At 45.0% G+C, this 24505-nt stretch overlaps 1 protein-coding gene across 1 annotated transcript; it reads right to left on the bottom strand.

Annotated features, from left to right (window-relative positions):
* Nucleotides 1-17883: 17883 nt before the first annotated feature.
* Nucleotides 17884-24057, bottom strand: LOC142987874 (putative G-protein coupled receptor Mth-like 1). The gene is made up of 4 exons (XM_076136814.1): nt 22655-24057; nt 22484-22562; nt 18743-19066; nt 17884-18663 (listed from the first exon to the last, which is right to left on the bottom strand). Exons 1-4 carry the CDS (start codon nt 23661-23663, stop codon nt 18276-18278), a joined length of 1800 nt encoding a protein of 599 aa, XP_075992929.1. The 5' UTR covers nt 23664-24057; the 3' UTR covers nt 17884-18275.
* Between the last annotated feature and the right edge of the window lie 448 nt (nt 24058-24505).

The following is a 24505-nucleotide window of genomic DNA, read 5'->3' as shown; positions in this document are numbered from 1 at the left end:
AAATCAAACAAAACAGCACAAAACAACGGAATCACATAGTCTAGTCACAATGCGGTCTGCTTATACCAGAACACCTGGTTCAGCTTAAGCGCATTCAGTGCTACAAATCAAACTATGATGGCTTTGTGAACTTGTACAGAGAGTGTGAATGTAGAGAGACAGCGACTAGCGAGTCAGCGACACGGACGACACTTGCGACCGCTCGCACTCGTACTGATCTGACACGTTAACACCGCTCACTGTCAATGCTAATTAATTTAGCGCAGATGTGATCTTAAGTGTAGTGAGTGCATCGGGAGATGTATGATGTTCATTATAATTTATGAACGTTACAACGGATGCATGCAGTTGGCGAGCTTCGGCCGCGAGTGCTGGGTGACTGACCTACCCCACGGCGACGGAGACCAACGATAAATGATGATGAATGCATCGCCAGCTGTCCCGCACTATCACCGCGCGCTGCACATGGCTGCCACCCTCGCCCCCCTCAACGCCTCCCTCCGCGCCGTGGCCGAAGTGACGCGAATCATTTGCATGTCAGTCGCACCGCTGCAGACAGTTTTTAGATCAACGAGTTGCAGTTGCTACCAATTGCAGACAAGATACAAGCAGCAAAGGTACGTCGAATAGGGTGAGAGAATCTGCTGCGCTTATCAGTACGTCGCGCGTCGTCCCGGTGGAGCACCGACCTCATTCGTTCATCTGCCGCTTATTTGCATTTGAGCTGCCAACAAGAATTAAGAGCAGACACACCACTCACACACACACATGTAACACAACCAACTCTTCTCTCAATGTACTGGCTCCTGCACTGTGTGATTTGATCCGCATGTATCCTTAGTCACTTGCTAATATTTACTTACATACGTTTATGATGAGTTAGTTGAAATTCCAAGGTAAAATGCGTGTTCGCTTAATTCCCGTATCCTGTTATCCATACTATAATATTATAAATGCGAAAGTAACTCTGTCTGTCTGTCTGTCTGTCTGTCTGTCTGTCTGTCTGTCTGCTACTCAATCACGTCTAAACTACTGAACCAATTTGCATGAAATTTGGTATGGAGATATTTTGATACCCGAGAAAGGACATAGGCTACTTTTTACCCCGGGAAAATGACGCATTTCCCGGGAAAATTCAGAAAATTCAACGAAGTCGCGAAAAATCAATATTATAATGACATTGAATCAACAAAATTCCGTTGCCATGGCAACTGTTTTAATGGCGGATATGTCTTAGCGCGATTTCGTTATACTAAAAGATATAAATAATTTTGAGAATATTTTTCGGGAAAAAAAGGATATTTTATATCATCACGCAACGACCAATAGGAGCAGAGTAGGTAACAGTAAAAAGTGTTACAAAAACATGGAAAATTCTGACCCATTCTCTCTTATTGGACGCAAGCGAAGTTGCGCGGGTCAGCTAGTACTTACATAATATATTAGTATAATAGAATAAGGGATTTATAATATATAGTTTACAAGTTATGAGTTAGTAGCAATTTTAGGCCTGGAGTAGGGACGGTGCTTTTGGCATTAAAATATATATATATTTTTTTATCTGTAACTCTTCACAGAGTTCATACACGGCAAGCACGAAGCACTTGCAGTAGGTATAGGTATATTTGTTCATGAGAACATGAGTCCTAATTGACGATATGTACTACATGCTGTGCACTCATGAAACTGAACACTTCCAAATTAGTATTGAGTTACACGGCCGGCTGACTGACAGCTTGCACACCAGCAACACACCACTGACACTACTATCACTTTCGCGAATATTGATCACTAAGAACTATTAATAAATCTTGATTAGGTATATGAAAAATAGTCGGCCTATGCTGAGATCAGTGGCAAAGGCTAAAGAGAAAAAAACGGCTTCTGGTGGTAACCATACCTGCATGGTATTGTTAGAATGATACACAGATATAAGTACATGTACGTGGTAGTACGCTAGTCACGGTCGTAGGTCGACGTGCACGAGTAGGCATGTATATAAAGAAGTACACAAGTGATGTTTGATCTCGTGTGCATCTCCGTCCGCGATGATTTATCGACGACGCACTTCAATAACAACTCGTTGGCGGGTTAACGACACCAGCCGTCCAGTACATTTATATACTACATAATGTATGTGTACACTGTTATACATAAACGTTCAGTGGTAAAACTGGAGCGACGCGGCGCCACGCTCGCACGTCACGAGAGGAGATCAAAGCGCCGCCGCCGCGCCGCCGCGCCGCTACCTCGCAGATGATGCGCCCCGCGTGTGCCGCACAGTAGTCGGTGGTCACAGTGCACATCATATGTACGCACGAATCAATTGTATTATCTTTGCTCTGCATTTATAGAGTCGCCGTCATAACCAACACAACTCTTCTCCTGCAAATTCATGTAAATATATAATATTACTAGCTGACCCGCGCAACTTCGCTTGGTCGTAGCGTGATGATATATAGCCTATAGCCTTCCTCGATAAATGGGCTATCTAACACTGAAACAATTTTTCAATTCGGACCAGTGGTTCCTGATATTAGCGCGTTCAAATAAACAAACTCTTCAGCTTTATAATATTAGTATAGATGTAATAGTCAGGAAACAGCAGAGAGTAGCGCGCATAGGCTTCGTGTGTATTTAAGTGGAGCACAGCGGCATGCTTCTCCTAACGTTTCAGAGGGCGCATCATCATGATTATGATGAAGTATCCTCCCCCCCCCCCTCGCCACGACGCGGACGCGCCACCACGCGACTGATATCGACGATAATGAAACGTATTCACTCAGCCGTTATATAATATTCAAATGGAATCCCCAAATATCAGTTTAGCGGCAGACATCAATTTAAACAGATTTTAATCCGGGCCGCACCGAAAGCCGGATTAAGTTAAACACACGGAATATTTTGTGGGAAGCGGACAATAAAACTGAGCTCCTGCATTATGTATTGTTGATTATATCTGAACTGAGTGCCGCCCGCGACATCGCTCGCGACTCTTCGCTGTTCATAGTGTTTCCAATCTCCTTTGATATTAAATAACATTTCTGAATAGTAGATAGGGATGAGGTGTTTTGTTTGCTTTACACTTAAACAAATAAAATAAAATCGCACCCTAAGGCGATTAACACACTGCCCCGCATCATGCTGCATATTGCGTGTCGACGCACCTACGCGCGTTCCTGCGGGAGTGCAGATCTGCATCATCGTGCGGGTTTTTTGCGCACTCACGCGCGTAGGTGTGTTTTGTAGATTCACGCACGGCGGCTCTCATTTATTCGCCGTTCTCTGTGGTGGTCGTGCAGTACTGAGCATCACGATAGTCTTGATAAAAATCACGCGCGGCACTGCGGGATTCGGTGTGCCGTACCTTGCGTCTCGCCCCGCACCTACGCGCGGGGGTGCATGTTTCTCCGCGTGTATGCGCGTGATCCGCATGAACGCGCGTGGATGCATTTTCTGTGTGTTAGACTGTGCGTGTTTTCCATACAAACGGAGATACTTACAAGCAACGTTCGAACACGCATTCACGCGCTACGCTGCGTGGTGCGGGGCAGTGTGTTAAGCGCCTTAACTATTCGAAGTTATTTGTGCATTACAAATAATTAGTCCTAGGTGAACAAAACCTTGTAATAAAGTAATAATACATCTATTTCAGGACATGCAAAGTCCCCAACCCGCACTTGCCCAGGACGGTGCACCAAGGCCAAGGCTTAAGCTGTACCTTATTCCGGGAAGACCCATTTTTTTAAACTGAACTTAACTCATACAACACAACAAATGTATCGCTGCCACTGAGCTCTCCTCACACCTCACTCCACTTGACAGTTGCATCGAACGACGAACAGTGCCGAATGTCTCGCATTACATATAAATCAATAGAGCTATTCTCATAGCTCAGGTCGTTTCGGGCCCCACCTCGCTCACCTGTTTACTTGAGTCTCATTTATTTTACATTACTTTACCAAAAATCTGTTAACAACCCGCGCGGCGCCGCTGACGAAATTATAAAAACATATATTATGTTTACACTTCACATAAAATAATTCGCACTAATAAAATACGCATACTTTCCCTGAATAACGAGCGTCGCGATGAAATATTTAATTTTCGTGGAATCGAGCGTTGAAATGTTTCTATTTATTTATATATACACTAAAACTTCCTGTTTACGACTGAACCCATTAATAATTTACAATCGGCGAAATAAAAAATATGATAGGTACGGTTAGTCGGCAACGCGAGGCGCGGCGGCGGCGGCGAGGTTCCACCCACGAGTCGCAGCTAATATTATGTGGTGTGTAACGTGTGGCGCTCATTATATTATTATGAGCTTAATGGATGTAAACACGAGGATGCAGTCGATGGAGCCGCCTCGGTGACTGACACATCACTCAACGAGGCGCACATCGCTCAGATACTATGAACGGTGCGACGCGACGCCTCATGAGGCACACATACTAACAGCTTCCTAAGTAGCAAAGAATGAGACGTGCCTGATGCACGCTGTTGTGTAAACAAAGATGTTCTCATCAAAGCACAAACATCAACAATATAATATTAACATCATTTTGTCCCAAACAACTTATAACTCTTTAAAAAACTTTAACATGAACTTGTCATACACAACTATCTGGCAGTGTTCACGGAAAAACTGAACACGTAACAATAAGTGCTAGATTTACTAGAATATTTTCATTCTCTGTGTGGTACGTAATAACATCGAGCCGAAGCTCGGCGCATACCACGCACTCCACCAATTTTCGTTATAACGGGTAACACCCTGATTTCGAGCACCAATCAGCGCGGTATGCAATTATCTGGGGCTCGATTTCAGTAAAAAGGCGATTGCCCGGATATCTAATCAATGTGTCAGTTAAATGCTCTACTCGCTGGCAACAAATTCCAGCGTAGCGAGCCGGCCTACTACAGCTACACAATGGAAATTCTTATACAAGGTAAGTCGGGTGGTCGAAGTATGTACCTGGCAATCATTATGGTGAGCTAGACGGAACACGGGGACGCCGCCGCGCCGCACCGAGTGTATTGAAGACTGAAGCGCAGTCGTCCATGTCAATGTTATTGTATCGAGTCAGCTCTATGTTGAACACTCTCATTAACTCTGTACGATATCTAAAAACTTGCCAATCTCAAATGATACTCGCTGTGTTATCTCCAACTACTATACATCTAATTAGCTACATATTCCGTCGCTTGTTTTGTGCTCAGTCCGTGAGTGGTGCGTATTGCTCGATGCTGAGATAAGTGAAGACACTTCTGCAATCGGGTGACCACTATGCTATTTTACAGTAAAAGTTTAATCCTACGAGCTGAGCTCTCGGCGGCTGCCATTCTTAAGTAGGGCAATTACGATATAGATAAGTTTTAGATGTTATCTGAAGTAGTTTTAAGCGAAGGACAAGGCTAAGAGCGGAGGCAGAGAAGGCGGCGCGTGAACAGCGCGCACTCAGCGCGTGGAGCTCGCCGCCGCCGCGCCGTCTATCGCACGTCTTGTTTGTGCCCCTCCGACGCCAATTACTCTGCCCCCAGTGCTCGCTTACACTGAACTAGACTTAGAGCTAACACCTCCTAATAGCCTAGTTAACTAACGCGCATCAATCACTCTATGTTACTATCTCTTATTCTCTACCATGATATGCCAATAGATCTATTATTATCCTTAACTCGTTTGTTCCTCACTCCTATTCTTATGATATATCTATATTAAGTACGATAAAGAGTATAGGTATGCCGTTCTATTCTTTTGACAATCCAAGAGTTACCTGAATTCCTGCAAAAATGTAAGATTGGTATGCGTCAGTGGTAGATGAAGTGCACAAGTACGCGTGCGTGGAGCGCAGTGTATGTAGTTCTCGTATATTGTGTGTAGAGTACGTGTGTACGTGCGTATGTACATAGGTGTGTAGGTGAGTAAGTGTATATATGTATATGTAGGACGATATGTGGCGCGTGTCCGCAACAGGACTATTTAATTTCCTGTGTCGGCGGCGCGCGGCGCTCGGCAGCGGGCGGCGCGCACACATGCATCACCTCAAACACCGATCGGTTTAATCACTCGCTTTCTGTTTAATTGAAATTTAATCACTCTGCAAACTTGGGTCGCTTCCCCTTCGAGCTTTCCGGGTTTTATAACAGAACCGAAAGCAATATATTGTATAATGTTTATGGATAGTTTATGACGGCGGAATAAAACGTTACAGCACACAAATTAATCCATTGAAACCGCGGTCAAAAAAGGATGACAATAAATGATAAGGATTAAGGAGCTGACTGACTGCACAGCACATGAGCCAGCCCGTCCCTCACAAAATCCGGTGTAACAAAAAAAATATAAGGGATACGAGACAGTGACACATTACACGATACTATGTTCGAGCACACAACGAGTCAACATGTTAGGACATCAAGTATAATTCAACATTGCAAGAATATGTAACAAGAAGATGACGTTAACATTCTTTGCTTAACATTATCTTTTTCATACACCTAAGTACTAGTTTTTCATACATATAAGTACAGGTTGCAGAAAATTTTGTGGCACCAATTGAGGGAATTTTTTCTCTTCAACTTATTTGAGAGATTGAATACTATGTCTGCATCATCCACATTTCCCGGCTTTATTATTAAAACCTCATCGAAGATGATAGTTTAAGTTTATAGTTTCGAATCGGAATCCACACTGAATATCCACAGTATAGATATATTTATTGAAAATACGAAAACAATCAATGAGTGACATGAATGCCATGAGATCACAAGCGGAATTGTAAAGCCACAGCCATAGAGTAGTCAGTGGCAGTACAGAGTCAAGCCGCCTATAACTTAAACGGTTGTACAAAAAGCGATGGCGCACACGTGCGGGGGATGACTGACACAGTAACACGACACTGGCGGGCTTGTGTGTTTGTGCATCCGCGTCTCATGCGACCAAATATGTGCACTAATTTCATACGGGCACGTGACAGACGCGTGCACGTTGTAGCAAAATAAAATATTTATAAGTGAATGAGCGAACGTTCAAGGTGCTATCGTTTAGTTTGTGTGCACCGCGCGAGAGAAGCTACAGAGAGTGTCGCGAACAAAGCTCATGAGTGTCGCGTGAACTTGTGCTCTTCGTGTGGCGCTCGTGTGCTGCGGGCTGCGGCGCGGGCGGTGGCCGGCGTGTGTCTGACGAGTATCACGCCGTGAGTGTGTACTCCCTTGTGCTACCTGACTGATCGTAGTGAGCACGCTATCTACGAGTAGATTTGTGCATAATATTTTATTCGTAAATAGCTAATACAGTGAGTTTGAGGGAAATCTTAAATAATTTATACTTATTTATATGCCTACCTAACTATAGTAGTAGATTGTCGCGTTGTTATTATAGTATACTAGCTGACCTGCGCAACTTCGCTTGCGTCACATAAGGGAGATAGAGTGAAATGTTCCCCCGTTTTTGTAAAAAAAAATACCGGTACTCTGCTCCTATTGGTCGTAGCGTGATGATATATAGCCGATGGCGTGAGCAGAGAGCGTCTCAGCACGGTCGAACCTGTGTTGTTACCTGATCCTGCCTGCAGGCGCCGGCGTAGGGCTGGCGTTAACAGTACTCATTACAAAATATTGCACATACAATAGATTAGTTTTAGAAATTTCAACAGTAAACCATAAAACTAAACCGATATCTTCACTTACTTACTTACTTCTTAATAGTGTACAAAAAGAACTTAATACTCAGAACTTACAAGAACCGAACATTATATTCAATGGACTACTAAGAATGTCTCTGGGTCAGGTAGTTGTGCGTCGCCTGCAGTATTCGTAAATCCGAGAAATTCCAGCCTAATGACGGCCCTTATCGGAACATCAATGAATTGGGCAACATGAGTCACGACACATCTGCCACAAGCTCACAACGCAACCGCTGCAGTTATTTAACAACACGCACTATCTGCACTAATCAGTTGTACTACTCGTATTTCTCTAAATATTATTAACGTTTTGTTTTTTACATTTTGAGTTCTTACATTTTATTATTCAGTTGTAGTAACGGCTTACTTAACAGCAGCTGCGCGCATGGATCGAACTCTGAGGTTAAGCCACGCTTTGCCGAGGTTGTCCTGTGGGTGGGTGACGATCCTCTATATATCATTATCGGGTTCCTCCGTGTTTCGGAAGGTACATTAAATTGTGACAAAGATCTTTAACAGTCGTTAACAGTAGTCAGCAGCTTGAAAGTCTGACAACCAGTCAGTCCTACCGAAGGGTATATAAGGGTAGGGTGTTAAAAATCCAGGTAACTGAGATGTGGAGGTCCGATAGACAGTCGCTCCATGCACGTTATCCAGCTACATCCAGTGCGAGTAAAAGGCGACTTTAACATAGTTGGAAGATATGCTAGGTTGATATACTTTTTATTATTTAGCCATCTCGCCGCCAGTGCTCGGAGCTCTTGACACGTGAAAAAATGACATAATGCGAGTCACGGCGGAACAAAGTAATAACCGATGTTAGTTTTGTCGTAACCTTTTTGTTGTTGTAGAGGCCAAGTGGCGGCGTGCGGCGAGCTCGAGGTGAGCCAGCTGTTAACAGATCTGCACCACTGAGTACCGGCGCGGCGCGTCACGTCAGTGCTGGTCATTGCGCGCATAAGCAGATGGTGGAGAGTGTTGGTGTAGTAAAATGAAAGTTAAATATGGTGGATCGCGGTGCGTGCTCCGGTGACCCGGTTGTCGTGCTCGGTGGTTGAGTGCGGAGGCTTGGTTCGTGCAGTCAATGTAGTGCGAGTGAATAACGGCTTCTAATCGTAATGTTTGAGTGCAGCGGTGCGGCCGGCGCGGCAGCGGCGTCGCGGTGTCAACCAGTCAACGCGGTTCGTGACCGTTACCGGCGCACGAGCGCAACCCCGCACCCCCGCCCCCCTCCCCTGCCGCACTCCGCGCTGCATCGACCTGCTCTCATGACCATCGCTCGCCCTCGATACTGCCTCATTTTAATTCTGCCATTTACGATGCACGCACAAACTCGCTCAATGATTAGGTATTATTCATTCAATAAACTAAAAGCTACTAAAAGCTTTACATTGAGTATGCAGGCAGTCCATTGAGTAGCGCGACAGTGTCGTATTGACGCGGGGCTCCGGGGTGCCGATGGCGCACGTTTATGCACACGCACGCACGCACACATACACGCGATGGGTGAATGGATGCGCAAACATTTGGCGACCGCTACAAACAAAGTGCCACTCATTAAGCTAAGCTTCATTGTTCCATTTAACTGCCTCTGTGGCGCGGTCAGTATATGCGGATGCCGTGCGAGAGGTCCCGGGTTCGAATCCTGGATCGGGCCAAAAAGTCTTTTCTGAGATTTTCTGTTAAGAATTTCTTAGAGATTGCCCGGAGTTGGGAAGTTGAGGTCGAAGACCTCCGTGCCTCGGAGAGCACGTAAAGCCATCGGTCCTGCGCCTGACCTCTCACTGGTCGTGTCGGTTATCCGTCCCACCAGACTATGAGAGTGATGGATTAGAGAGTGTACCTGTGTATTGTGCACACACTTGGACACTATAAACAAAGTCCTGCACAGATGGCCAGTTTCAATGAAACTGACCGCCGTAGCCGTATATCGGCTAGGAGGACATTATCATTATTGTTCCATAACTTTACATTTAACAATATTAATGTTTATTGTAACATTGTTGTTTTTTGGTTTCTGTCTACCCCCATGGTAAAAAGGAGTGATATTATGTATGTTAACGATATTCATTATGTGAACCCCTTTCGAACGATATCTGGATCACCAAGTGACACTGATACAAGTCACAACGCAAGGAATAGCATTGTAGCAGTTTACGTCTAATCAATGCCATTATGCCGTCCAAGATATTGTTGGTGGAACATGATATAATATTCATAATAGTCAATACAAATAAGGGTATCTAGACTGAAGAGATAGAGATTCCTGTGATCTTGAATTATTGATGTATTCAAGCGTGAATAATACACGTTAGTATAGTGCGTGCATTAGCCGCGGGAGCGCTGCGGGACGTCACATGTCACGCTCCTTCTATTCACTTACACTATACACATACATACATACGAGACAGGGTGAGCTGTCGAACGTTTACATACATACGTACGAGTAATAGCAGGACTAACAATGAACTTCATATTATGTCGCCACCTTCATTGTTATTTGACGAAATAGAGTACTTACATCTGATGATAGAGGTAGTTAATAAAGAGGACGCACTTATAGCATAGAGAATCGTTAAGGTATCGATACGGAATATTAGTGTTATTGATCATAATGATCATAGAGTACGCCCACATGATTAGGTCTTAGAATACTTAGATTTAGAAACGACAGAATACTATATTTAAGAGTACGGTTGGCAACCCTAGCACCACCTTACAACATACATTAAGTTTTACAGAGTACAGAATAATTATACAGAATATAATTAAAAAAAAAAGTTTTCATATATTTAACATAGATTATTAACAACTAGCTGACCCGCGCAACTTCGCTTGCGTCACATAAGAGATAATTTTCCACGTTTTTGAAACATTTTTTACTGCTGCTTTGCTCGTATTGGTCATAGCGTGATGTTATATAGCCTATAGCCTTTCTCTATAAATGGGCTATCTAACTCTGAAAGAATTTTTCATATTGGACCAGTAGTTCCTGAGATTAGCGCATTCAAACCACCAAACAAACAAACAAACTCTTCAGCTTTATAATATGAGTATATTATAATATGAGTATAAATGATTGTAAAAAAAATCTTGAATGTAGTTTGTTAGATTTCTGTATATGTCTCTAAAATAAAAATGGCATGTTGTTCTTTAAAAAAAAGTGTTTGTAAACCTATACATATAATAAAATTATAACAACCTCATGTCTGCACATTATAGATATTAAAGAAAAACTAAAATGGGTGATCTTCATACAACCAATAGAAGCCAAAAATATGATTTAATTTTTTTTTGTCTGTCTGTTTGTTGTTTGCTTTTCACGCAAATGCAACTGGACGGATTTAGATGAAACCTTTTTTGATATATACCTATTAGTCTTCGCTAACATATAGGCTATTTTCTTTGGAAATTCGCTCTTTAGGTGGGTAGAAAGAGGGGGTAAGTTTGTATGAAACTCCGTCAGTTTTGGAGCTAATTCGATTAAAATTAATATTTGGCTATATAGTTAGAAATTAAGAATGACGCAATAAATATTTTTGGAAATTCTGCCTTGACGGGGGTGAAAAAGTTTCTATGAAACTACGTCGGTTTTGAAGCTAAATCTATAAAAATTTAAGTTGTTTAGCAAGCAGTGGTCATGATCGCCTGGTAACTGTGAAAAGGTTTATAGAGAGTTTTTAGAGTTTATAGAGCCGTTTTTAGTTTTTTAGGGGATTTACACGGCAAGGGTTTCCACGCGGAGGAAGTCGCGGGCGGCCTCTAGTTATACATATATGTATGGCCATACGCTGCAAAGCGACATGACGTCTACTCACGTGATCAACAGCATAACTCATAGTAAGTCGCGTAGGTACGTACTCTGTGTGACTGTACATTCTGTACAATGATATGAGAACAGGAAGCGTCTGTCATCGGTCCGGCTTAACTTAATAACGGCTAATTGAATCATAACATGCTCCAATAAACGCACTCTCGTCTAATTGAGTGCGTCGTATGAGTACTGTACACACACAGCGCAGGTCGCCACTCGTCTCACTGTCTCACGCATTATCACACACTATCAGACACTATCACACACTAGTTAGTGCTAGTGAGTACCCACTTGTACACCCACTACCCGCATGGCTAGCTCCGGTCAGCTCGGCTCTGTCGGCGCTGTTGGCTCAGTCGCCGACACAGCAAGCCTCACTACAATATACATACATACATGCATATATCCATCACTCCGTACATTTCATGTTTGATTGAAATCAATTGCAATAGATTTAACAAACCATTCATTTATTAAAACAGTCTAAAAATATAATGTTAGTTATCAATGAGCACGATCTAATATGTTATGCATTATTCTGCGAATCTGCGTGCGATAACGATTTGTCTCATTAGCAAATAAAATATGTTTCATCCGATAAAAGCTAATGTTATCTTATCTTATCTTATCTAAAGCACATTTACATCTTTATTAAGACGTATCGATTACAGATAAAAATCGATATCATAAATTTTAAGTTGGCTAGTTTACATAGATACGTATCAGTAAGATAACGATCATTTACATAATGATGACAAGTATATGCGCCACGTGCGAGCTGCGACCACCACCATCACCGCGAGCACCGCGCGCCGCACACGCGACGTGTTGTGCTGTGTGTGGCAATAACATGCATATGAGCGGAATTCGCGACACACGATACCATTCTTAATGCTCGAGAATCTGATCTGCGTAATAATGTACGCTGTGTATTACATATATTATATATACCTGCATAGTACCTACTACCTAGTTATTGCAAGTAGTTGTCAATGCACCTCTGAAAGACTTCAACAAGTGCGGATGATGCTTCAATAACAAGTTACCTACTCGCTGCGAGTGTGCAACAAATGCAGCGCATTCCTTTCCTTTCAAAAGGAATTTTTGATCGTTAGCGAGTACGTACATGTCACACCAGTATTCTCCTGAAGACTATCTTCACTGTGATTAACTAAAGACTGTGGGGTGCTACGCGAATTTGCGCGGCCGCGATGATGACACCGACCGCGACGCCCGCGCCGGCGGCGGCGGGCGGGGTGTTGGCGGGGTGCGGGCGGCCGCGCGCCACGGTCACGGTGTCAAGGTGTGACCACTCTCCGCGCCACACATGTGGCGATGTGTCTCGGCGCTTACATAACATTACGCGGAACTGCTTGACCCGGATTGAACAGACTTCAACAGACGCTCGGTTGACAGCTCACATTGTGTAACACATCCGCAACAGCGGAACACGCGCGCGACCTCAGCCGCTTTGCTTCTTGCTTCACGACATCGTCCGCTTTAAAAGCCGACCCCTCACATACGCTACTGCACTTTTTACACAATTTTACGATTGTCATTTATTTGTTAATGTCATGACATTTCACTATGTAAAGGCGACGACACACCTACGGCATCACCAACCAAACGCATCTTTTCCCAAATCAATAATGTTTTTTCTCTTAGAAATCTTTGGAAACGAACAATCAAGAAGGAGAATGCGATAATGAAATTGTAATATTCAATAATATTTTATTTATCTGTGAATATTACGCGTATATCATACTAGCTGACCCGCGCAACTTCACTTGCGTCACATAAGAGAGAATGGGTCAAAATTTTCCCCGTTTTTGTAACATTTTTCACCCGTACTCTGCTCCTATTGGTAGTAGCGTGATGATATATAGCCTAAAACCTTCCTCAATAAATGGACTATTTAACACTGAAAGAATTTTTTAAATCGGACCAGTAGTTCCTGAGATTAGCGCGTTCAAACAAACAAACAAACAAACTCTTCAGCTTTATAATAGAAGAATTTTTCCAAGAAAAAAATGTTTCCTTCATCAACAGACACACAGCACTACATTGAAAAGCACCCTATATGTATATATAGCGTTTTCGATGTATTCAGTGTTGAATATTCAGTGTTGTGGAGCACATTAGCACAAGGCCCACGGTCGCCTATACTCTGACTTACTGTCGTCACAACTATCTACCAACCACTCATACATACATACACACACACACACATACACACTACTAAACTATTACCAATGCCGTCTTATGCGCATTCGATAACACTAATATCGCCAAATAATACATAAATTGAAGTTGAACATCGACAATTGTTTTTAAGTTACAATTAAGCGAGAAGGTTATCACACAGGACATTGTAGTAATAGACACCTGCTCACTTCTGTAGATATTGTAGTTTAATGAGACACAACATTAACACCTCTTATACTTACTTTCTTGTTGACCGCTACACACGTACTAGTAGGTAGGTACCTCGGCTATGCCCCGCTGAAATGATTCCACATTAACACTTTCGTAGTCACATTGGATGTTAATTATGTTTGCATTAGATACAAGCACATACTTTTACGATTATGTTAAACCTACCCGCAGACGATGCTGCGCACTAAAGCTAGTGTACGTAGTTTGGACTGAAAAGACTCTGTGTGAGTTGTCCAATGATATTTATTTATTATTATTTATTACTTATGGACTGTTCAGGTACCCATCGTACCGCAGGTGCGGTGCTGCGCCGTGCTGCTGCTATCTCAAGATATGTCGTCGTGTGGACTCATTACTCTTTTACTTTGTAGTCGCTACGTACGGACTTTTACAAATTATTGTATTTGCTGAGCTTGATGTAGGCATATTCTAAAGCAATCATTTATTTTTGTTGCCTGTTTTGTTTTGATACAAGTAAACCCTCGTGAACATAGGTACTTCAAACTCCGATATCAGCTACTTAATTGTCTAAGTATGTACAAAATATTGTCAAAGCAGCCGTGAAAGTGTGTGTGTTTATTGGCACCACCGAGTTAGCACCCAAGACAGACCGAGCGACTTGTGTAGTTGGGCACTGGCACGTGTGACACGGATAACGTCGCCACCAGTTATAGGGCTACTGTAGCCCTACCATGAGTTGGCGTAGTTAAAAACTAGAGTAGTTAACGTGAGAACGCAACTACAACAGTGGGCTCAAATAGGGAAAGAATGAACGACAAAGCCAATCTACATTCACTGTTGTTTAATTTAACTACACGTTATTAAATATGGCGACCCATGGTAGTAATTTTGGTACCTTAACTATCCGCTAGAGGCGCTGTTCGAGTTTACGAGAACTACAGTGTCTCCGGGAGACTATAGTTACCAACTCATGGTAGCGCTACAGATACCAGCCGGGCGGCCATATCGTGGCGGAGCAGAGGCGACGAGTCGGACGCCACCGCGCCGCGCGCCGCCACTCACTTAACCCACATCGATAACTAGCTCCCGCGCACCAACACTCACACTCGCACCGTTCAACACATTATTGTTATCATATACTTGAATGTTTGTGACATAACCATTATAAAGGGCTCCCTTAAATACCAAGTCTTACCCTGGGCGGAGGCGATTAAACAAGTCTTGTAAACGTCAGTCTCTAGTGCGAATAGGAGGCTCCTTCCGCCTCGCCTGCGAGCTCAAGCCTGTTTATGATGACGGTGAATCAGAGAAGAAATACGTAAATATTGACAGTTCCAGTCAAAGAACAATTACGATATGACTTTATGACATATGTATGCGTATAAATAGGCGAGTCTATCAAAACTATTAGGAGTTAATTACGAATACAATAATATAATAGCAGCGTTAATAAATAATTGACATAAGTGGGACAAGACAATCGGTAGTGTGACGACGTTTGTATGTATGTATGTATGTATGTATGTGCGCGCGTTATCGCGCATTGTATCGGACAAAGGTAACGTAGTAATGAAAACATGACACGCGCTCTGCCTACTACCTGCTACCTACCTAGGCTGTTCGCCATACTTGGCTACGAGACTGTCGCCCGCTGGAGACACTCTTGTACATGTTTCTTGTATCGGCCAATTACTTGGCGTCACATACATACTCATATACATAACATTTCCAATTGGCACTTCGAAGAAAATAATATCTTGCCAGGAACACTGAAATACTCAATACTACAGACTGCTATTCGCAGTTGTTTATCGTTTGCTGCAACTTTGGTTTGACGTTAGCACTCGCGGACGGTTGCGTAGCCGCGGGCCGGGGTCAACGGTTAGCTGATTCACCCGTACACAGTACTGCATCCTCTACCACCGGACGACGACACTGATTTTATTTGTATCTAAACACTGAAAGTGAACGCCACACAACACTGGGACGCAACAACTACGTACATTAGAAGGAGTTGACATTTACAGGTACAAGTATGAGGCACGATGGACGCACGACGAGGCGCGGTAATTCCACGGGGCTAGCTGCATACTATAACACTGTTTTCATGTATGTATGTATGTATGCGAGCGCACAACAAGGCGAAATGAATGCCTCGCAAATATGCAGCTTTATATGTATTTGTATGTGTGTATGTGCGTGTGTGTCTGCACGTGCGTGTGCGAGAGGTGCGCGGCCTCGGCCGCAATGTGGATGCATGTACACCTGCCGAGTCGTTGCGACGAAGAAGCACGGCCCTCGCAGTGTCGCATAGGAACACAGGCACGCGCTCACACGCACACACGCGCACACATGCGCACTCACCTAAACAGGTTCAGTGAAGAATTGCACTCTCAGACGCCCACCTGTGACGAGCTCGTAAACAACAACGACACCATGTTACTTGGACACTTTCTGTTACCTAATCGTGATACTCATACTATACAAGGCAAGTTTAGGTGCCACTTTGATACGGGTGGCACGAGTAAATTAACAGATATAATCAAAGATTTTAGTTGTATGCAATGATACGAAGCTGAATTCATAGAATCGAAGTAAGGTATCGAGTGACGGACAATCGTTAATTGTTTGTATTCCAAGTATTGTACGGTCAAGTACGTATAGCATTCCGCAAACTTTCTCAAAACAATGAGAGGCGGTATGCGCCGGCGCAGCTCGAGGAAGACACACTAATGAAAGGGGCTCGCAGCAGAGCGCGGCCGGACCTCTTCTCGCGGAGAAAGCTACGAGTTCCTCAGCACAACACGTCACACTTTCAATTTCCTTGCTGTTAATCAAATTACGTTTATTATATCACCATAACCCACACCCTACATAGCCATTTTGGCTCCGTTCCAGGGTTTACTTAATTTTAAAACATAGATAACATGCCACACTTATACTTCTTACATACACATTTCGTTATCATAATATTATGTGATAATATACTAATCATCTTAGTTATCAGTAAGTTTAGTTTAGTGTTTTTGTGGCAGCCTTCAGGTTTTCATCAAGAAGAGGACAAGTATCTGGGTTAATGTAAACCTGTCATGAAACCTGCGTGTGTGTGAGTGTTGTTATTGGCAATTGAACACGCTCGCTGCGACACGCGACTCTGCCCCGCTGCCCCCTTGCCTGCACACTTGACACGCACCGGACAGCGGTGCTCACTTGTCGACGTTCCGCGACCCCATCAGTGCGGTGTGCCGCACTACGTCACGTGACTCACTCGCTCCTTGCTGTTACACTTGGCCGCTACTCTTAAGTTCAAATCGTTTGATGCTGACCAAAATCGGTTCTATTGGTACTTCTGCCATCGAAACTTCTGTAGATATACTTGACAATTCGGAGAGATACAATATGTTAGAAATAAGATAAATCGAGGTTAACCACCGCCTCGTGTGGTGGCTGTAGGGAGCCGTGAGTGTTGTGGCGACTGTCACGCCACCGTACTGTAACACTGCACTTTCTAATGCCTAAAGTTTGCTGAACGTAGTACGGCGCGCGCCGGCACGTCGTCAACTTACGTCATTAGAAGTTCAAACAACCGGCCGATGATGAGCTGATAACCTACGCGTGTGGCGCCGATCGCCACAAGTTACATGCATACATACAAAATAACTCTACGGACAGTGTTTTTTGAGAATAAGGTCCTTATCCAGTTTAAACATCTGATATTTTCCGAACTTATAAAACAGTTACAACTGCTTCACTTTACTGATTACAGAAGAACCATGGGAATGTCGACATTATGACCGTAATCAATATATAAAATATTTAAATATCTGTAGGGTTAATTCATCCGGCAGCGTCGCACAGTTACGTGAACAAAAGACATCAACGCGTTCGCCCTCTCTTGCGGTGTTTATATAATTATATAATATTATTATGATCTCTTATATTATGTGAGGATAATTAATATAAATGGCAAATAAAACGTAGTTTTTTGTTTCATGATTTATTTTTTGTTCAACAGCCAATCTAACACGGCAAGATTTTACCATAGCTCACTTATAAGAGCTGTCCGCTCGGGGTCGGTCCAATAATTACACGGTACATAATAAATATGTATCTCAAATCTGTCTTTATATATACACACGTATACGCAACAGGCACACACTCGCGGTCGCGTCCGTCGCTCGCCGCCCGGCACTGAACCCGGCACTTCGCCGGCGAGGGGCGCTCACGGTCAATCATACGACAACACCGATCGTAATCGTTACGGGGAATACAAAATAATACTGAAGAATAAATATTCACTATGACTAAGTACGGCGAAGTACATTAAAGCTGCGTCCACGTAGTCACACCGCGCACTGCGTGCACTCGCGCGCTCAGCACACCGTCTCCATGGGGATGCGGGGCGCGGGCGCGGCGCCGGGCGCAGGCGGCGCGGGCGGCGCGGCCGGCGCCGGCGTGGTGTGCGTGAGCGACTCGCCGCACGACGGCAGGTGAGTGGACGAGTGCGTGGCGCGCCCGCCCGCCGCCGCGTCGCCGCCGCGGCCGCGCGCCCAGCACGCCGCGGCGCAGCGCTTGAGCGCGGCCCACGCGTGCGGCTGGCACCCCACGACCAGGAAGATGAACACGCCCTGCAGCGCGTTCAGTAGATCCGTAGCGTACCACACGTAGTCCGGCCCGCCCGCCGCCCACGACACCACGTCCGCGCCCCACGTCACGCCCATCACCACCACCAGCTTGGCGCACACGCGTCCCAATGCCGCCCTGCAACAAGCACACGAAACATCATCGCGTCAGCTTCCCCCGCGCCTGGAGCCGGAGCGAACGTCCGCTCGACACTCACCGTTCGGAAGTGGACTTGACTTCGTCGCGGCGCCACAGGCCGCAGGTGAGTTGGCGCGTGGTCGAGATGAACAGCGCCAAGTTGACGAGCAGCAGCACGCCTACGGGCCCGAAGAAGTACACCAGGATCTCCATGTCGCCGTAGAACCAGCAGCGCTGCACGGCGAAGCGCGGCCGCAGGAAGGGCGCGGCGGCGGAGGGCGGCAGGTGGTCGAGCAGCGCCGCCGCGCCCGCCAGCAGCAGCGGCCCGCCCCACGCGTACACCATGTACACGCGCAGCCGCCACGCCTCCTGCCCGCGCTCCAGGCTCGTCGGCCGGAAGTCTCTGCGTACCATCACATTACACCTCCTTATTGTACTATACTGATACTAATACTTATCTGACCCATGACGATGACCAAATCTAATGGCAATCATTTGACTTCATATTATAATTTTAAAACCCTCCGATTTTATTGAATGCAGCCAACTGTGCTTGTTATGTCGAAGTGCGTGCACAATACACACGTACACTCCATATTCTAGTGAGTAAGTCGTCCGCGACTGGCGTGTGCTCAGTCAATCTTTACGTGGTGTCTGAGCCACTACGTAAAGATTGATACACTGAGTATTTTTTCGGTACACTAGTAGCACACGTAACTATTGAACAATTTATTTGATTCTACGCAGATTGGTAAAGTACAGTAAAGATACCCGATTTAAAAAAATATCCGTAACCGAATCCGAAATAAAAATTTCGGACAATATCGAATAGCGGCGAACCGGCGAAGCCTCATTCAGACACGTCATGATAAGTTATTTTGATCGGCCGGGCGGGCGGTGGCGAAAAACATGGTATCTAATGGTGACATTTAAATAAAACCTATTTATTTGCTATTATTATTTTACTTTTCAAATTACTAATAAATCTGATATAATAATATGTATCCGAAATTATCCGAAACTAACGGGTAATTCGAAATAATCTCATATCCGTATCCGGTATAGAAATCATTCCTATATCCGTATAAATAAATAAATATTGTTGGGCAACTCACACGCGGTCATTTGATTCCAAACTAAGCAGAGCTTGTACTATGGTAACCAAATCTATACTAATATTATCTATACTAATATTATAAAGCTGAAGAGTTGTTAGTTTGTTTGTTTGAACGCGCTTATCTCGGGAACTACTGGTCCGATTTGAAAAATTCTTTCAGTGTTAAATACCCCATTTATCGAGAAAGGCTATATATAGGCTTTATATCATCACGCTACGACCAATGGGAGCAGAGTACCAGTAAAAAATGTTACAAAAACGGGGAAAATTATGACCCATTCTCTCTAATGTGACGCAAGCGAAGTTGCACGGGTCAGCTAGTAACTGATAAACATACTTATATACTTTGAAATATATACTTATACAGGGTGTCCCATAACTCAACGATAATCCGAGACAGGATGAAAGGCCAAGTCATACCGGTTCTAGGAAAAATAAAAAATAAATTCCATATCACTTAGTTCAGCAATAATAGACACTTTTCAAAAAAGTTGAAATTCCACACCCTTGGTCGCATTTTCAAGTCCTGTGATCACCAATGTCACAATTTCGCTGTGTTTTTTTGAATTTCGTGATCTTCATTAAATATGCTATTATTCGTAAAACAAATTAATGCACAAAACATTGTTAATTTAATAAAAAAAGTTAAGTTTTAGTGAGTCATGGTTCACAAAAATATCGTTAGTTAACTTTGACGCTTCATATTGAAAAAAAAATGTACTACACTACCCTTGGCAAGTTATTTCAAAAGTTGGCGCATTTAATCAAGATTTCAAAATGGTGCAACACTTGTCACTTTTCTTGCCATTAAAAATGCTATTGTTATTTGAACGACGAGTATCCTCGAAAATGGATCGAACGCAGTGGTACAATTGTATGGCGTCTTCGTTCCCGCGATCTAAATCCAGTAGATATTTTTTACTGGGAATGCGTAAAAGAAAAAGTCTATTCGAAATCAATACAAAATCTATCAAAACTTCGCCAGAAAATTGACACAGCGTCAGAGGTAATAAATGCGAGGACTTTTGATTGACTGGTGCAAAGGTCTTTTGTAAGGCGTTGCAGAGCCTGTATTCGTGCCAGAGGAAAACAATTCGGAATTACTTTAGTTTAAGGAGAATAATTAAATAAGAACGATGGTTCGTTCATTCTTTTTTTTTATTATCATTACCTATTATGTTTATTACATTAAATATTGGTTATGGACTGACTCAATTACATCTTTACTAAAAATAATTGCTTTCCTCTGGCACGAATACAGGCTCTGCAACGCCTTACAAAAGACCTTTGCACCAGTCAATCAAAATTCCTCGCATTTATTACCTCTGACGCTGTGTCAATTTTCTGGCGAAGTTTTGATAGATTTTGTATTGATTTCGAATAGACTTTTTCTTTTACGCATTCCCAGTAAAAAATATCTACTGGATTTAGATCGCGGGAACGAAGACGCCATACAATTGTACCACTGCGTTCGATCCATTTTCGAGGATACTCGTCGTTCAAATAACAATAGCATTTTTAATGGCAAGAAAAGTGACAAGTGTTGCACCATTTTGAAATCTTGATTAAATGCGCCAACTTTTGAAATAACTTGCCAAGGGTAGTGTAGTACATTTTTTTTCAATATGAAGCGTCAAAGTTAACTAACGATATTTTTGTGAACCATGACTCACTAAAACTTAACTTTTTTTATTAAATTAACAATGTTTTGTGCATTAATTTGTTTTACGAATAATAGCATATTTAATGAAGATCACGAAATTCAAAAAAACACAGCGAAATTGTGACATTGGTGATCACAGGACTTGAAAATGCGACCAAGGGTGTGGAATTTCAACTTTTTTGAAAAGTGTCTATTATTGCTGAACTAAGTGATATGGAATTTATTTTTTATTTTTCCTAGAACCGGTATGACTTGGCCTTTCATCCTGTCACGGATTATCGTTGAGTTTTGGGACACCCTGTATAGATAAATTGACAACCAGGCTCAGAACAAATACTCGTGTTCATTACACAATGATTTGTCACGGGTGGGATTCGAACCCACCACACGCGGCGCTACGGTTGCTGCGGCGAGATGACCGCTTAAACCACTGCGCCATACGTGCAGTTAAGTTATTTATTGCAGTATCCACTCCGCATCAGAAATTTCATATCCATAACATCCATACATGTATAAATAGAATTGCTTTCTTCTTATGTATTGTAATTACCAATTACAACCGATTGTTGAGAAATAGTGGAAACCCTAAGTTAGTGCTCAATAAGAATAACCTAGTACAGGGCTGGACGTTAGTGTATTAAATTTCATCTTTAAAACTAGCAATTCACGTAGTAATACTTACAAACAACTAAATTGTTTATACAAGGCCAAGAGGAGAAAAACTACTCTTTAATATCAAAGCTATATAAAGTTTTTATTCCAAATTCAGACATGGGCTGAGAATCACTAACAAACCAATTTGGCGGTACAAGTAGATTTTCTTATACTATTAGAAGACTTAGAAGCTGTCCATTAATCACGTGATGTTTTTCTGGCGTTTTTACCCCGATATTCGACAGCTTAGCCGATAGCCTAGCCTTTACCAAAAACATGCTTCTGAGTAAAAGTCAGTAGGCTGCATTCTCGCATTATGTAGAATGGAAAGAATGTTCACTCAGTGGAAATATAGACGTAGTAGAGTGAAGTGAGTCGACGCTCACCTGAATGTCCACCAGATGTTAAAGCACATGGTGTTGAGCCAGAAGAACGCCGACAGGAACAGGAAGTGCATACACACGGCTGCACCGGCACATGGAACAACAAACACACGGCGGTTACACACTGTCACTCGGTCCACGGCACTGTCACACACATGATCGCGGGCAGCTCACCGAGCGCGCGGCACAGCGGGCCCGGCACCTGGTCGCTGGCCAGCTGCGTGGCGGCCAGCAGCACGTCGCCCAGCATCAGCGCCGCCACGTAGTGCGTCTGGCAGCGCCAGTGCAGCGCGTGGTGCGCCGCCGGCAGCGCGAAGCCCGCCGCCAGCGTCGCCGCCAGGAACGCGGCGCCCACCGCCAGCCCCGCGCCGTACAGCGCGTGGCGCGTGGCTTGCGCCGGCCGCGCCGAGCGCGCCGCCGCCTCGCACGCCAGCACGCGCACGCCGTCCTCGCCCAGCAGCGCGTCCGCGCACCACGCGCCCGCCGCCAGCCGCTCGCCGCCGCCGCCCGCCGCCACCAGCTCCAGCGCGCCGCCCGCGCCTAGTCGCGCCCCGCTCAGCGCCCCCGCCACGGCGTAGCGCGAGCCCTCGGGGCACACCGGGAAGCCCACGCCCACGGCGCTGTGGTTGGCGAGAGCGCGCACCTCGCTCAGCGCCGCCAGCGCGAGCTCGGCTGCCTCCACGCAGTGCTCGCCGTCCAGCACGCGGCCCTCGGTGCAGCACTTGGACGGCGCCCACGACACGTCCTCGGCGCACACTAGCGCGGCGGCCGTGTCGGCACAGAACCGCTCCGGCGCCAGCATCGACAGGGCGCCGCGCAGAATGAGGGAACCGTTAATGGCCAGGAGCGCGTACGACGCGGCGTGCTCGGGAAGCACGCGCAGGGGCTCGCAGGCGGGCCGCGAGTCCGGCGCCTCGCGCCAGTGCTGCGGCAAACGGCCGGGTTCCAGGAACTCGCCGCGCGCGGGCGCGTACACGCGCGGCTTCCAGGCGCGAGGCTCGGCGGCGGGCACGCAGGCCCGCGCCGCCTCCGCGCCGCTCAGCAGCGCCACGCGCAGCGCGTCGGCCGCCAGCTCGTGGCCGCGCGGGCAGCAGCGCGCCACGGACATGGGCGCGAGCTTGACGCCGCCGGCCGCCGCCCACAGCGCGCCCAGCACCACCACCGCTCTTCCGACGGACCACATGTCGAAGCGTTCACCGATCACACCGCCGAGCCGGGCGCCGCGCCTGCATCGCGGCCGACGAGTCCGACACGATCACGACGATACCGCACACTTAAGTTTTTTCACTTTGCAGTTTCGTTATCATCGATCGAGACGAGAGTCCGATCGGGAAGTATTCAATGCACGACTGTCTTCGACTTCAAAAGCATCAGGCAACGTGAAGATCGCTTACGAATACTAACAATATTATGTTACAAAGTACGAAAATACGAGCGCGTCGATTAACACGTGAGAAAAGGTTCGCGCGGCGGACGAAGCGGCGTCTCGCCTCGAGAGCTGGCGTAGTACTGACGGGCGCGGGCCGCGGACAGCTGACTGGCGGCGGTCGGCGCCCCCCACGTCTGCTAGGTCCGAGTAGTGCCGGCGCGCGACCTGCAGCACGCACACGCACACGCACGCAGTAACGACACACTGCACACACTCAGGATATGGCCCTACTTAGCAGTGCAGTAATGTCTGACTGCTGCGCATACATATTATAAGTAATACCTACCTATATAATTTAACAGAGCATTCTAAACGAAAGTGTATTGTTTTTTCTATAAATAAGTTACAACCAGGAATCCCCGGTACTGAGACTATAAAATATCCCTTAGAACTTACGTTTGAAGGTCCGGAAAAACTTAACGCGATTTAAAGCATAATGTTCTTTCAATGATATAGATCTATGAATACGCATATCTCCTAAAATGACAAAGATCTACCCAAACCACCACCGTGCACCGATAAGACCTCCAATTGAATTTCAACCTTTGGTACCGCTTCTGTATCCACAAAACTTATCGCACGGTGCTGGAACTTTC

This window comes from Anticarsia gemmatalis, chromosome 4 (assembly GCF_050436995.1).
Source record: "Anticarsia gemmatalis isolate Benzon Research Colony breed Stoneville strain chromosome 4, ilAntGemm2 primary, whole genome shotgun sequence".
Taxonomy (NCBI): domain Eukaryota; kingdom Metazoa; phylum Arthropoda; class Insecta; order Lepidoptera; family Erebidae; genus Anticarsia; species Anticarsia gemmatalis.
Note: the sequence above shows the minus strand (reverse complement) of the source record. Positions and strands in the feature narration are given on the sequence as shown.

Excerpts from the sequence above, each read along its gene's own strand:
- LOC142987874 (XM_076136814.1), bottom strand. The coding sequence starts at position 23,663 with ATGTGGTCCGTCGGAAGAGCGGTGGTGGTGCTGGGCGCGCTGTGGGCG. Across the intron at positions 22,563-22,654 it reads CCCGCTGTGCCGCGCGCTCG|CCGTGTGTATGCACTTCCTG; the intron begins GTGAGCTGCCCG and ends GTGCCGGTGCAG. Across the intron at positions 19,067-22,483 it reads AACATCTGGTGGACATTCAG|AGACTTCCGGCCGACGAGCC; the intron begins GTGAGCGTCGAC and ends GATGGTACGCAG.